Source organism: Nesoenas mayeri (assembly GCF_963082525.1).
Source record: "Nesoenas mayeri genome assembly, chromosome: 2".
NCBI lineage: Eukaryota > Metazoa > Chordata > Aves > Columbiformes > Columbidae > Nesoenas > Nesoenas mayeri.
Genome location: NC_137543.1, coordinates 65,318,539 through 65,333,568, shown reverse-complemented (window position 1 = coordinate 65,333,568; position 15,030 = coordinate 65,318,539). Strand labels below are relative to the sequence as shown.

The 15,030-nt window shown below is 37.8% G+C and overlaps 1 protein-coding gene across 1 annotated transcript in view; it reads right to left on the bottom strand.

The window, feature by feature from the left end:
• LOC308053297 (dynein axonemal heavy chain 5-like) overlaps positions 1–15,030 on the bottom strand; it is a gene marked incomplete at both ends in the record, with an annotated part of 168,550 nt that overhangs the window by 40,909 nt on the left and 112,611 nt on the right. The window contains 7 exons of the mRNA XM_080364153.1: positions 750–1,021; positions 1,794–2,172; positions 2,580–2,750; positions 5,978–6,160; positions 6,432–6,587; positions 9,552–9,746; positions 13,897–14,073. Of these exons, the coding sequence (XP_080220279.1) occupies positions 750–1,021; positions 1,794–2,172; positions 2,580–2,750; positions 5,978–6,160; positions 6,432–6,587; positions 9,552–9,746; positions 13,897–14,073 (1,533 nt within the window). The remainder of the gene's footprint in view (positions 1–749; positions 1,022–1,793; positions 2,173–2,579; positions 2,751–5,977; positions 6,161–6,431; positions 6,588–9,551; positions 9,747–13,896; positions 14,074–15,030) is intronic.

Below are 15,030 nucleotides of genomic sequence, written 5' to 3'. Positions count from 1 at the left end.
CTGAAGAGAAGAAAAGGAAAAAGGACAGAAGGGGTCTTGTTGAAAAAGAGGTCCATAAAAAAATGGTGTCCCTTAAATACAACACGGATGCTATCACAACATGTAACATGTAATATTGGGATATGGAGGAAATTACAAGTGCTATTTTCCAGTGTAGCTAAAGACAAAAAAAAAAAAGAAAAGTGAAAAGAGGGTAGCCATGGGCTCAAACATCTCTTTTAGACCTACATAGAGAGGAACAATCCAAATATCACAGGCCATGGAGAAACTGCAGTTTGCAGTTTCTTTCACAATATCTGTCAGGAGACAGTCTTAATGCTTATTTCCTCAGCAAAGAGAGTAAGTAAACATTTTATCTGCTATTTTAATTCACCTGTCATCAAAGTGAACTGTTTTACTTCCATTTCTGTGGAAAAAAATACAGATGCATCTTCTGATTCACTAGAAGAATGCAACTGCTTTACAAGTTTCATGACTCCACTTCAAGAGTGCCATACAAAGAGTGTATTCTTACAACTCCAGCACAACTTATTTCGTATTTTGCAATGCCCTTTCTAATTCATCGCAAATAAATAAGTTAAAATTTCTTTCACATATATTTATTATAAGGACTTCAATAGTTGATTTTCAAAATAGCTCACTCTACAACAAATGTTATGATAAAAAAAAAACAGGCAACATAAGTTTGGAACTAGCAAATCTACAGAAGACGTCATGTGGCATAAGCATTGTACAGAAGTGTATCTTACTTGAGCGACGGTATGATCAGGGCACCAGCTACGGACAATGAGCAGTTTACGGAATTGGTCCAGTAAACTGTCATACCCATCAGGAATAACAGCTTTTTCAGGTGCTTCTTCATCAAACCAAGCTTTCCAAGACTTCTCATTCTTAACAACTTGCACCAGAAGGTGATTAAAAGGGTACAACCTAGATAACTGCACAAGATTGAGCCATGTCATGTCAAGGATCCACTTTTTTGGTTTTGGTTCCACAGAGTTCAGATCTAAACTGGCACCTCCTGCAAAGCAAAAAGCATTGTGAAGGAAAATAATCATTGTTACACAGAAAAATGACAAGTAATAAAAAATATATTTATTTCTATAATTCAGGGACGAAAAATCTTTCTAAACCAGACCTAGAATGTGCATGGAAGAGTCATTTAACAAAGATGGATTGAAGAAGTCTTCTCAGTGCTTCCCAAAGCTGATATCCCAGTAATTTTTGTGCTGCTTTTTCTCCATCTGTAGAGCTGGAGTAAAACTTTTCTATCTATAAGGATGCTCAAACTCAGTTCTTCAGACCAGATGTAGAAAGGACCTATGCTTAGTCCAGTCTCCCTTCACTTAGGCTACAGAATAAGAAAGCACATGTCGGATTCATTTCCAGGACTGTGCATCTTCAACACCTCTCAGCTCAAACACCACTCCAGTATCATGTCCACTTGCCCCTCCAACACAGCTGAACATTAAATCCAAGTTTGCAAAGTAAACTGAGATATTTGGATGGCAAGTACCCGACTGTGTTTATCTCAGTACATGGTTGTACTTACCTTATCTTGGAGACAGTGGGGTACACCCCTCATCACATTTTATAAGCTTTACTAGAATTTTTCTTTGTCATTGTGTCTGATTAGTGACACGCAGGGGTGGCATAATGCAATGCAACAGAGCAATGTTTTACAACATGTAACAGATTTCCACTGTTTTAATACTGACACATAAATGTACTGCAAAATCAGAATTTGGCAGTTCGCAGATATATGGAAAAAGGTACGTTTTTAGAGAAATTACCTTTGATCAGTGTCTCAAACTCAGTGTGTGAAATCTTCTTGGCCTGCAAGTCAATCTTCAGTGCCAGAAGCAATATAAACAGGAATCTGTGATTTTCATACAGTCCTCGAACTGTGTACTTGAAGACTTCATAGGTGAGATGCTCTATTACATATCCTACCCTTTTTGCTGTGATCTGAGATTTCTGAGATCTTTCCACTGACAGGTCAAAAATGCCAAGGAACTGCCGTAAGGATGTTTGGTACATGACATTAACCAAGCTCATTTCCACAATTAGGAAATAAAGGATGCTACCACGACCAGCAACAGGCCGATACTCTTCACGTGCAGTATTGATTTTCACCTCTGTCTCCGCTGCTATGTTTAATTTTTCACTGACCTTAAAATTAATGGAAAAGACCATGAAGATTAAGTCATGTCACTTGTGATTTATACTGCACAAGAAAAAAGAAAAGGTCTTGATTAAGATCACAATGGTATTTTTAGTTGAGCTTTGCTTCCCTCTGTCAGTGTTTCAACACAGACATTGCGTCTTCATGTGTTCAGACACCAAGGCACAATGGGATTTGATTCAAACTTATACCTGCAAGGTATGTCTGGAATATAAATTCGATTTTGCAACATTTTATGAAGAAAAAATGATTGTGTTTCTACTATTTATTTGTTAAGAAGTTGGGTCTTTATATAATGTCTCTAAATGGAGGGGGGCGGGTGGAAAAGGAAGAGGAAAAAATCAGTCTACAAATACTCTTTAAATTACAATTACAAAATGTATTCAAAATTCACCTCTTCTGCTGTTGTTTTAGTGATTCTTAGGACTTCTATCAGAGACTCATCTTCAACCAAAGACCCCTCCGTACTGGTTAGACGGAAGAGTAGATTATTTTCAAGCTCCTGCATTTTCCTCTTGTTGCTTGTCACTTCTTCCGTCAGTTTTACTCGTTCTGCCTCCAGTTCCTGCATTTAGAAATTTTCCTTAGAATATTTAAGATTCAAAGAAACATTCCTTATCATGACACAGAAAACATGCGATTTCATTAATGACAGATTGGGGGCTTTGCAACATTTTCAGAAATACAGAAATATTATATATTATATACAGAAATATTATATATATATATTGCCTTTATTTGATTAATGCGGCATACTGAGGAGCAAAACCACATCAGGATTATCAGGAAAAGCTTCCTCATAGTTAGATGCACAAAGCACTAAAGCTAGTTTCCAAAGGGAAGTGATAAAAGCCACATTACATTAAGTATTTTGTGTTAAATCAGATATACAACTGAAAGATGCATTGTATGGATGGCTTTCACATTGTTAGGGAAGTTGACTGCATGACTTTTTCCATTTCTAATTTCTATGATTCTGTGACTTTGCAAGATAGGCTCTGCTACTGCTTATAAAATAGGAAATGTTACAATAATTATCTATGTCTTATGGAACTTTTATGCTATTTCTACAAGACAGACAATGGCAAGGGAACAACAGACAAGTCAACAAATGCCAAGTGAAATCAGGCATCTATACTGCTCAGCCCAACACAACTTAGGGATACCCCTGCTGGCTACCTTTATTTCATTAATCAAGTCAACCTTCCTGTAAGAAAAGGCCAGTTAATAATACCAGTCTACCTACACCTATGGCTTCAGTTTATTTTCATTCTTGTCAACATGCCAAGTTAGAGAAAAAGGAGAGGCTCTCCTATATTTTAAAAAAGTGACAAATTTCTTTACTCTCATAAACTTCTTATTTGGAAACCTGTTTGTATTATGTTTAAGGGCTACAGAATGTAGCTTCGTGGAAGATACAAATAACTTCATCCCAAGAGGAGAATGACTTAAGCATCAGCCATTCAGCTTCAAATTTTCTGCATTTTCACTTCTTTCTTTATCATTAATGCAAAAAAAAGATTAGAATTACACAAAAGGCGTAGTTCTACAGAACACTCAGGCATGCATTTAAGCACATGCTTAAATTCTACTTAAGGTCATGCTTAGTTTAAGAACAAGCACCTCATCCATTCGATTTGTAAGCCTGTAAAGAGCATCTTTCAGAAAATTTACAGATGTGCCAGTTTTCAAGCTTTTGTTTGCAAGAGGATTTCACAATTGCATTTGTAACATAAAAAATAGCTATTCTGAAAGCAAATAGCAGCAGCAATTCATTATCAAAGAACAAAAATATGCTGATAATTTATTTTTTCAAGAAGTTACAGGAGCAACCTTTAAACTGAGAAGAATAAACACTTCTTTGATCATATATTTCAGTGATCAGTATAGCAATCTTTAAGAATGTCTCGGTTCCTTTAATCTATTACTTTAGCTCAGTGGTCATATACTTGTCTTCTTGTTTGTAGTAGAAAACCTGTCCTTCAGATTCCCTGTTGATGCTCTGTCTTGTCTTTGAACTAAATTTATCAGAGCTCCATTTGCTCTGGCTATCTACACCAGGACACTCATCTCTTATTGAGACGGGAGAGACAGAACAACCATGATTTCTTCATATCTGTGAAAGGGAAGAAGTTTAATAAAAGTCGGTCACCCACAAGCATGTCCCTGTGCAACGAGTGTGCTGCTACTAACCAGCTACCCTTGCAGCTCTTTTCAGCTGATACACAGCACTGGAGGGATATTTTTCGGTGACTGTATTTTTGAACTAAAACACAGTCAAGGTGTTGCTACGTAAATTTAATAAGAATTCTCTAACAGTTTTGTCCAGGAAAATAACACAGTGAGGGCATCTGTGGGTTGGGAGATGAGTTTTATATGAAGGTCGTGAGAAACCAATTTTGCTTCTATCCTGATTTACACCTCTGTGTCCCATCAGAGGGAAGTTAGTCAGGAGAGTCCCAGCTACTCCTGCTGATGCTGTTCACTTTTGCTTACGTGAACATACATCTATTGGAGTGAAGATTAGAAGTTTTGCATCCTTAGCGTTTGTCCCACCCTGCTAATGGATTGCTTTTCCTCAGTACCTGCTGTCATAGCTTTTCCACTTTTCATGGAACAATTCATAGCAAGTTTGCGCATAATAACTTTCTGTCCTCTGGTTGTGACTTTCGGACTGCAGGAAGGGCATGTAGACTCCAGTCCCTGCTTCAGCAAACGCTTGTTTGAGCAAAGTGGAAAGGTGTTGGCCAGAGAAAGTGACAGCACCACTAAAGCACACTGGTCTGAACATGCCTTGGGAAGTCAAAGAAGGCAGAATGAGTTTCCTTAGGTGGGGAACTGCCCTCACATGAACAAGCCCACCCAAGTTACTTATTGAAAACAGCAGCTCTGCTAATCCAAACCTTAATGTTTCTTACTTTTCTCACAAAGCCACAATGACGAAATGTTCCATTTGAAATAAATAAGTCACTCAATTGGATGTGAAATACAACTTCTATGCTTTCACTTTAATGAGAAAAGAAGCAAATATTTCATTTGAGTGTAATTGGACCATAACATTTATGTATTTATTGGTATGATTGCCACAGTAAAAACTACACATTTGTCCACACTGCCTATGATGAATTGACTCCTCAGTTTTCAGATAAGCAGGCTGTTATATTGCATCATACAAAAAGAAACACAAACTACTTAGGAATTGAATTATTTTGGAGGATGTCTCAGATTTGATATTATAAAATAAAACTCTTGCAAAATATCTGAGAAAGGATTTTCCCCTTTATATTTGCTTCCACATAATCAATGGAAATTTCAGTAAGGGCAGAGTCAAGTCAGTGTTAAGGGCTCCTTAAAAACCTCATATCTCTTTGCACAATATAGCCTGGCTGGCAGAAGTAGTTTGGGTTCATAAGCATTTTTTCATGTAATTCAAATTAAGTTGAAAAAAGAATTCAGAAATAAAAGAGGTCTGTGACTGAACAAGGAGCCTTTGCTATATATGAGGGAATAAAGATGCTTTATGTATGTCATGTATATGCGTGTGATGTATTTTTAATGAATAATTTTCTTTCTTCTCTTTCCAAGGCCAGGTCTTAAGATAAATGTCTAAGTCCCTCCATTCAATCAACAAACAGCTCCACATTGTCTTTCAGCAAATCCAACATCCCCTAAACTTTCATTCATGTTTTTGTTCTTGCATTTGATTTCAACGAAGACATAGAATATACCCACTCATGGTGCAGATATTGAACAAGCCTTCCCTCTGTACAAATAATGCAAACTACTAGATACCTGTTTTTCTGTGAGTATGACACGGCCAAGCAGCTGATCTTCCAGCCCTTTCATAGTAACAGTAAAGTCAATCACTGTTGTTCTTGCACTAATTTCTGGAGTATAAGCAGGATTGGCCAATTTCGTTGTCATATAAAGGGTAAACCCCTTCATCAGATCTACTTCCTTGTCACCTACTTTCACCTGAAAATAAAACATTTTACTCATTTTTCAAAAGCTGAATTCAGAAAAGCAGTTATTTTATCCAGTGAAAAATAGATGAACTCTTTTTTTTACATTTTCATTAACACTTTTTAAACTTTTTGCTTAAAGAGTAAAAAATCCCCAACCCCATGAGTTCACTGCTTATCTTTCTAGAGTGTTGCAAAGGTGTGAATCTCGGCAGTGCCCAGATTACCAGGCACCCAGCAACTCTCCTACTGGTTTTAACTTTCATGTTCACAATTCATCTTACTTTGTGTGCGGAACCAGATTTTATGAAATTTTTTTCCAAGATGTTATCAAGAGCAGGATCAAGTTCCTCTCCAACATCTTCTATTAACAAAGGTCGTCCAAGGGACAGGCAGTCTTCTATATGACTTCTGAAGAACTTGTGGCTCATAGTTGTAACCTAGGAAGATTGGTTCATAATATAGCATACATTTGCAAGCACACAGAAAACAGCAGAAAATCTATTGCAGCTTTCAAAAATTATAGTCATCCTGAGATATCTACACAAATGATTACATTTTGGGAGCCAACGCTCACCTCTGCTGAAATGAATGGAAGTTTTGCTTTAAGCTTAGCAGAAAAGGGGATCGTATTCGATGTTTTTCTTTATTGTTGCCTGTTTATTTACTTATCTACATATCTATGTAATCACTGTAGTATCTTAATACCTTTTAAATATTAATGGATTTATGTGCAGAACACACTAATGTGAAACAGGGGAATATTTTTAGTGTTCAGACTGGGAACCAGTGTTACATAGGAGGCCTGGTCTCACATCAGATGTTGAATTTCCAATTCGGCTCTCATTTTAGAATATGAAGTCTTAAAATTGCTAAAAATGACATAGACTCCTTTTCATTTATTTAAATTTAATAAATTTAACATAAGCCTTTGAGATTATAATTGAATAGCCTTCCCAGCCATCTGTTAAGAAATGGTTTGGGGGTAATTTTTTAACCAGAAAAAATCCTAGGATAGACATGTTTTTAAAATAAATCATTGTCTTGCAGGCAGTGCTCTTTGAAAAAGGTGTAATTAAAATACCTAGAGGCACATTACACAGTCTTAAAACAGTGTATTATTTAAAAATTAATACTATGTTCCATCACTCTGCACTTTTAGGCTTGTTATAATGTAGGTATATACATATCCACCAAAACAGCACGTTGCTTACATTTTTAGTCCAAGTGAAACTGAGGGATGAGGTTACTGTCTTACTGACCAACAACATAACCCTAAGAAGACCATAGCAAATTACAGTATCCCAGATGTAAATGCATAATCTAAATACTTGGGTATTTAGATTCTTGACATAACCATGTTCCTCCTGGATTTTACAGGGAGAGAACTCAGATTCTTCTAACACAGCTGACACCTGAGTGGGGATGTCTAAAAGACTATAACTGAATTTTCATCAAGAAAGCTTCCTCTGCATTCAAAGGCTCTTCTGTGTGTATTCTAAGTTTTGAGAGTACTCAGCAGCTCAGTAGTTAAGCCCTGTCAGGATTCACAAATTTCATCAGCTGGATATTCACACATATTGACCACGGGGCAAGCCTGGTAGACATTTTTTATCTAGCTCATCTGTCAAATGCCATTGTCACTTCTAATGTAGGAATAGTGGGGAGAAAGAGAAATGTATTTTAATCTACATCTCCCAGCCCCTGCTTTGGTGAGTATGTCACAGAACATCCTTATGGAATTACTGGAGTAGAGAATGGAACCTGTGTGTTCCCAGTCCTCTTCTGCAGGCTGCACACTGGCATGTGGTGAGAGCAGCCACCTCGAGGGTGGACAATACAGACCCAGTGCAACTTACAGGAGGGAACTGAAGTTGCAGCTTGGAGGACACGTCAAAATTACTGGGGAAAAGGCTACAGCATGGCAGAGTCATTGTAGGTCCCTCATTGAAGGAGACTCACTGTTGCCACTCTTCAGGTAAGCCTGCCAGCTCTCTGAAATCCTAGGTAGGAAATGCAAGTCTCAAAGAGGATGAAATATGAGATACGTCTTTCTATTGTTTCCAGTTACTCACTGGAAACTCGCTTTTCTTGATCCAATTTTGGGGGGCCAAAGTAAGGTCTGATGTAATTTAGAGGAAGCCATGTTATCTATCCTAAGACAGCAGATTTCACACAGTCACAAAACGCCTGAATTCTTCTGTGAACAGAACGTATGTGTTTTAGGAAAGCTTTTCATCATATTTTTAATAAAGGCACCCATGCTTGCAAGATCTTTGAATGTTGCACATTATTTTTTCTAACTCTTCTCAGTAAATGCTCCCCATTTCTAGCTGCGTTTCTATATGATTTTTTGAGCACATGCAACTTAGCAGAAACTGGATTTGGTGTGGGATTTAATATTGGGCCTTTCTTAACAGTTCTAGGAAATACAGATCCAGGTCAAGCTCCAGAAGGTTAAAGATCTAGATAATGACATCAACATGATGTCATCAGTTCCCTGGATGTCACCATCCTTACCTTCATTCTCAGTTTCTTTTTATTACCCATTATTCTTATTTTGAGCGAAGATAGTATAGCATGGTGTTCAGGTGATAATCTACAGTTGTAGAATAGACTTGATATATTAACAACTAACTCCAGTATCATGTTCATCTGGCCTGAAAATATATCATCTCTTTAGATCTTTATCATAACCCATTTTATCCTTATTGATGTAATAAAGCATGGAGGGCAGGCTGATTAGAAGGGGAAAAAAAAGGAAGTATTGAATTAACTAGAAGACCCAGATCCCAAACAGGATGCACTGCTCAACAGAAAGTGAGAAGGGTAGAAAAATGAAGCAACTAATATTTTTGTGACATGCATTTAATCATCAAGATGCAGAGACACGGCCTAAATTTGGGGTTTGTGTTTGATATGCCCCAAACATCACCAGATTTCCATTCTATCTCAGGACACCTTTTTTTTTCCCAGTTCCTCCCTTTTCCTTTTCCCTATTTTCCTCTTAAAATGCTCACCCTAAAACATTATTGCCATGCAGCAAAAACTGCCTGATCCTGTCAAGTGTTAATTTTGTAAGTAATTTTTTTCCCTCTATATTTCTCTTTCTCTATGACACGTAATTAAAATATTCATCACAAAAATACATATAGCATAACGTATAATTCCAATTTGCTCTTGAAACAGTCTTTCTGGGAGATGGCAAAGCAGTGCAAGCTATTTCACCCTGAAACAGACAGGTCACAGATTTTGCATCAGTCTTGTCATTTCTGCCTAAGTGTATACCATGAACATCAGAATTAAATTACACATGATGAAAGTATGATGACAGAAAAAAGCTTCCATTGCTAACTATGATGTGACATAACACACACATAAAAAATATTAAATTAACTATTTACCTGGAGTCTGTTATCCTTTTCCTTATTTTTAATCCATATCTTTCCTTGACCTTGTGGATCAATCAGCAGAGGATATCTAGATGCTTTTGTGACAATGATGCCATTCTGAATTGAAAGGTCATCGTTTGGAAGACCCTGGAGGTTCCATTCACCCACTGTAGCATTGTCAACAAGCATACCAGTAAGGTTCAGGTCCTAATAAAAGATATGTAATTACAAAATTAGTACCAGTTAGAGGAGTTATACTAAAATGTTTGATAGAAGGTTTTTCTTCTTATTCCGATCATAATGCATGATAGAATGCATTTGGTAGTTATAGTTTATTGTTTCCTTTCTTTACAGTTCAACATCCAAATCATTGAAATTGGGCAATAATGACAGTGAATTCTGTTGAGGTGAATTCTGTTGAATTCTGTCTATCAAAGAGTGTCAGAGAAACTCTGAAGCCTGTTCAATATCTAATGACAAGCTGATTTTGGTATTGGCAAACTCTTTTCTTGCTAGCTCATAAGGAAGCGTCATCTTGGTCACAAGAACATTCTCCTGCTGTAAAGTTGTGAAGTGCCCTCCAAGTACATATATGAATACAGGATGGTTTGTAAGAGATTCCGAGAAGAAAGAGGAAATGTACTACGGATCAATAACCATGAACTATCATGGAAAGTTATTGTTGCTGTTGTCAGAACACTTGTCGGTTCATATATTCTCCTAAAATTTGATTTGCCCATGTTGACTAATCTGCTTTATTTTATTCACTATGAACAGTGCCTGGCATCTCAAGAATGTGTATGTGAAGAAAACAGTTCTTAAAATCACAAACTAAGCTCTCCAAATTAGTAAAATAGCTTAATATTGATGTGAGTTTAATAAGAATAAAGAGGTTTTTTTATTTGCTCCTTTTGTTTTTCACTCAAGAATTGCTACATGTAAGCCTTCTCTGCAAACGACATGTTTAAAAACAAAGAAAAAGCCTTTAACTCCTGCAAAAATCACATAATTCAGCATCCGAAGACTAAAGCAAAATTTCAACTACTGTGAGACTTGTGATACAATCACAACAGTCAGTGATACCAGTGGTTGCAAGAATCAAAAGCTTTTTTATCCCTTTGATTTTTTTACTACTCTGATTACTGGAGAATCTGAATGAAGCAACACAAAACGTTCTCAGAAGGGAGAGAAAATTTAAGAATCCAATTTCATTTGTGAAAAGGGCAGTAAAGCATTTAATAGCCAAACTTTTCAGCAATTGGAATCCAAAACCATATTTACCTCCTTAAGCAGATGAGTAGGGTCTAAACAGATTTGAATTTTTTCTTACTGTAGCAGGAAATATCAGTCACTCTGAAACTTAGCTAATTTAAGTGTCTAACTACACAGATAGACAGCTAATTTTAAACAGCTCTCTTTAAATTGTTATGCCTAAATGACTCATACACCCACAGCCAGTCAGTCTGTGACAAAGTAAGGCAGATGTCAAGCCTTTTGCTTGAACTGCAAAGCTGTTTTCTTTCTGTGATGTGAAGTATCATGAGAAGCCCATATGCTGCCTTTTGTGAGTACTTAATTCACTGGAAAAAAATAAAACGCTCTTCCATACGCTATCATTGAAATCATAGTCCTGTCTTTAGCAACAACTATCTAAATAGAATTATAATTATCATTTGAAATTCAGTAATTATGGCACTTGGTGTCTAACCTATCCATATGAAAAAAAAAAGCAACACAGAAACAATAAAAAAGTATTCCTCAAATTTTGAGGGCTGCAGCTGAGTAGTAAGGCGGTCAGAATATCTTCACAGAGGCAGAATTTTAGTTCTTTATGTCTTGCTTTCTAAGGACATTATACACCCAGGTTCTTAACTGGTAAGAATCTTGACAGATATTCCCTAAGGTAAGTAGCTTTTAAGAACATTTTGTACACTGAATTTGAGAAAGAGCTTCCCTGGGATGAATGTGTGTAGGATAACTCCCATACCACACTGGTAAAGAATCTTGCCTCAGACTGCACTGCTACTGGTACTTTATTAATAAATCCATCCTGGCCTTACATATTACTTATCATAGGCAGCTTTCAAAGGGCTTTGCTGGGCAAGTGAAAATCATTCATCTTTGTATTGTAAGTCATAGCATAAATTGGACTGGGCTGTGAGGTTCACTCTGTCAGGTCAAGGTTAATAACTGTTAGAAGAAGCATTATGCACTACCTAACGTATATATATATATATATATTCACAAACAACTTCTATGAGATGAACAGCATGACAAACCTCTCATAGCAAATAGGTCTCCCTAACATAGGTTTTAAGTGTTACATTTCCCAAGAACCTGAGAAGAAGATGCAGGAAGGATACTAATCTACCTTCAACTATCTCACACGGTACAGCTACAGCTGTACATGGGTTGAACACTTGCTCCCAGAACTTGCCAGCAGCACCTGCTCTATCGAAAGGATAGGAAAGACCCCTGGAATTAATTCTCCAACCTTTACCATTGGAAAAAATGTATGCAGGTATTCACAAACCTAAGTGGTAGGCAACATGGACAGATTACTCAGACAGTTTTCATTATTACAGCCTAAGTTTTGCATTCAGCATGAATTTGTCTTCCAGGTGAAAGGAGGAATATTAGATAGACTTCCTAAAACGCATGGAATAGGAGGAACAAGGCTGCCACTGGCCACGAGCAAAGCCTACATGCCAGCACAGCTGCCAGGTCGAGCACTTCTGATGCAGGTACTGATAAAAGGAAACAAAATATTTGTGTAAAGGAACCTGCCCTGTATCATAGTCCCAGCATGCAGGTTGCTCACTTTAATAAAGGTAGCATATGATGTGGCAGGGAACTAAAGCTGCAGGATGGGACCCTGTCTCCGCTGCATTTTAGGTCACTTCTGCCTGCACAGACTTAGGCCAATTAAGGAGAAGCTGTAATGTCAGACTCACCGAGAACAGCCTCACTGGTGACAAATGTACACAGATTTAACAGCTTAGACCGGAGCAAGCTGAAGCAATGTAAACCAAGACTTACAAAATCCAGGTTTTGTTTAACTTAATCATTTCAATAAGACACTCCAAATTAAACTAAATTGAATGGTGTGTACACAGCCGAGGGTAAGACAGGAGGGTATCAGTTCATAAAACATGGAGGTGCAGAGGTGATGTTTCCTGGTTCAAAGTGTGCGAAGGTCTTTTCTATAATTGAGAGTAGGAGTATTTTTATGGCAATCAAGAATTAATCAAGTTACACTAAGAATAAAAGTGTGAAGTTTTAAAAAGGAAAAACTGTTCAGTTCTATTTTACAAGTATTTTCTAGCAAATCTAAATTATTAAAATGTTGTACTTAAGTATTCCTAAAAGAAAATAATGGACATTTTCATTCCTAGACTAGTTTGTTGTGTTCAGTATTCAGTAAATTAAAAACAGTAGGTTAAAGAATTGATGATGTAATATGTAAGAAACAAAAAAATATATAAAACCTTTCATTCAAATTCATCCTCTATATTCTAGGTACACAGTTTAGAGTGAAAAGTGTATATCCAGAGAGATTTTTAGTGGCAGTACATGAGACTGCAGGTAGTAAAAGTGGAAACAGAGTAAATCTTGCTGGGTCCCTGGAAGCTGTTTGGGGCATAAATGCCATCCAACCCAGAAGCCATGGACCAATCTCCCCACCTCTGTGCCATCCTGAGGGCCCAATTTGGGAGCCACTGCTTCAAAGACTGCCTGGAAAACTACAGGGGCACAGCAATACCAGTTGTGGGGTGGCATTCTCAACCACGTATTCACAAGGGATTCATTGTAAGGAGATAACTTTAACTGTTGAGGGAGAGAGTTACAGCTGATGTTTTCTTCAATATACGCATTTTCCACTTTCAGTAAATGCTTCATGTGGCTGTGGCTGATTTGCTTAATTTTTGACTGAAATTATGGACACAACGTGGCACTTGCGAAAAAACACCAACTATGAGGGGAAACTGTGACTATCTGATGGAACTCCTTATGATAAGGTAAATTTATTCTAAGCTGGTAAGTTTTACTGCATTTCACATATTATGCAATTTCCTCCCAGGGCAGCTGACCTCAGACAGCATATCTCTCAGATTTGCCAGAGCGATGGCCTATATACTAGCCTTTCAATGCATGACAGTGTTATGAGGATCTTAAAATACATTTTTTTAGAAACTCAGTCATCAACTTTTCAGATTTTTTTATCTGTTAAAAATTTTATGGAATGTGACAGCCTGTTAATAATCTTTCAATTATGTACTTTTCTGGAACAGAAAGCTCTGAACATTATTTCTCTGCAAGGCGAGGAGTAAGGTCAGCACAGAGTGCGAATACTTACATTACTGTATGGAATCTTGCTGTTGTCCATCTCTTTCTTCCACAATTGGAGCAACAAATTCCTGTACTCCTGATTGAAAGGTCCAGAGTAAGAGAGAAATCCAGTGGCCAAAAGAACATTACCCACTAAATCAACAATTTGATTTTGAAAGTTTTTGCTGCTTGCTGTCCAACGAAGCTGTGTATAAAAATTGATAAAGAAGTTAGATTAAGCAGGCACAAAACTAAAATGAAGATCTGGCTTAAGAATTTATACCTTTCTGGTAAATAATTGTTCTTTGAACCAGGCATACTTTTGGCCTTAAATCATTCTTTTCAGAAGTAGGAGTTTGCTTGGAAGAGATGGCAACCACCTGACCCAGTGGAGAAAAAGCATCCTGGCCAACAAGCTGGCCAAACTGCTAAGAAGTGCTTTGAAGGAAGAACAAAGTGGAAGGGAGAGGATGAACAGCAATCATGTGGGGAAGTAGAAGACCAGGTTGGCAAACAAAATGTGTGCAATGATATAAACAGTAGAGATCTTTTAATCAAGAAAACAGGGCTAATGGGGGATCACTCCAAGCATATCCACATAAACAAAGAAGCGCCTACCAGACAGAATGCTGGGGAGAGCTTTCATACTGTTTCTGGGAAATTAGCACAGCTGGGCACCTCTCTGAAGTGCTTGTACGCTAATGTGCACAGCATGGAGAACAACTGAGCAATTAGAGGGGTCTGTGTGTGTTTGCAGAGTCATGATCTCATGAGGTCATAGAAGCACAGAATGTCCTGAGTTGGAAGGGATCATGGAGTCCAACTCCTGTCCCTGCATGTGACAACCCCACAGTTCACACCATGTGTCTGAGGGTCTTGTCCAGTCTCTTCTTGAACACTGTCAGGCTTGGGGCCGTGACACCTCCCTGGGGAGCCTGTTCCAGTGCTCCACCACCCTCTGGGGGAAGATCCTTCTCCTCATGTCCAACCTGAACCTCCCCTGGCACATCTTCCTGACATTCCCTCGGGTTCTGTCACTGGTCACCAGAGAGAAGAGATCAGTGCCTGCCCCTCCTCCTCCCCTTGTGAGGAAGCTGTAGCCACCATGAGGTCTCCTCTCAGTCTCCTCTTCTCCAGGCTGAACAAAACAAGGGACTTTAGT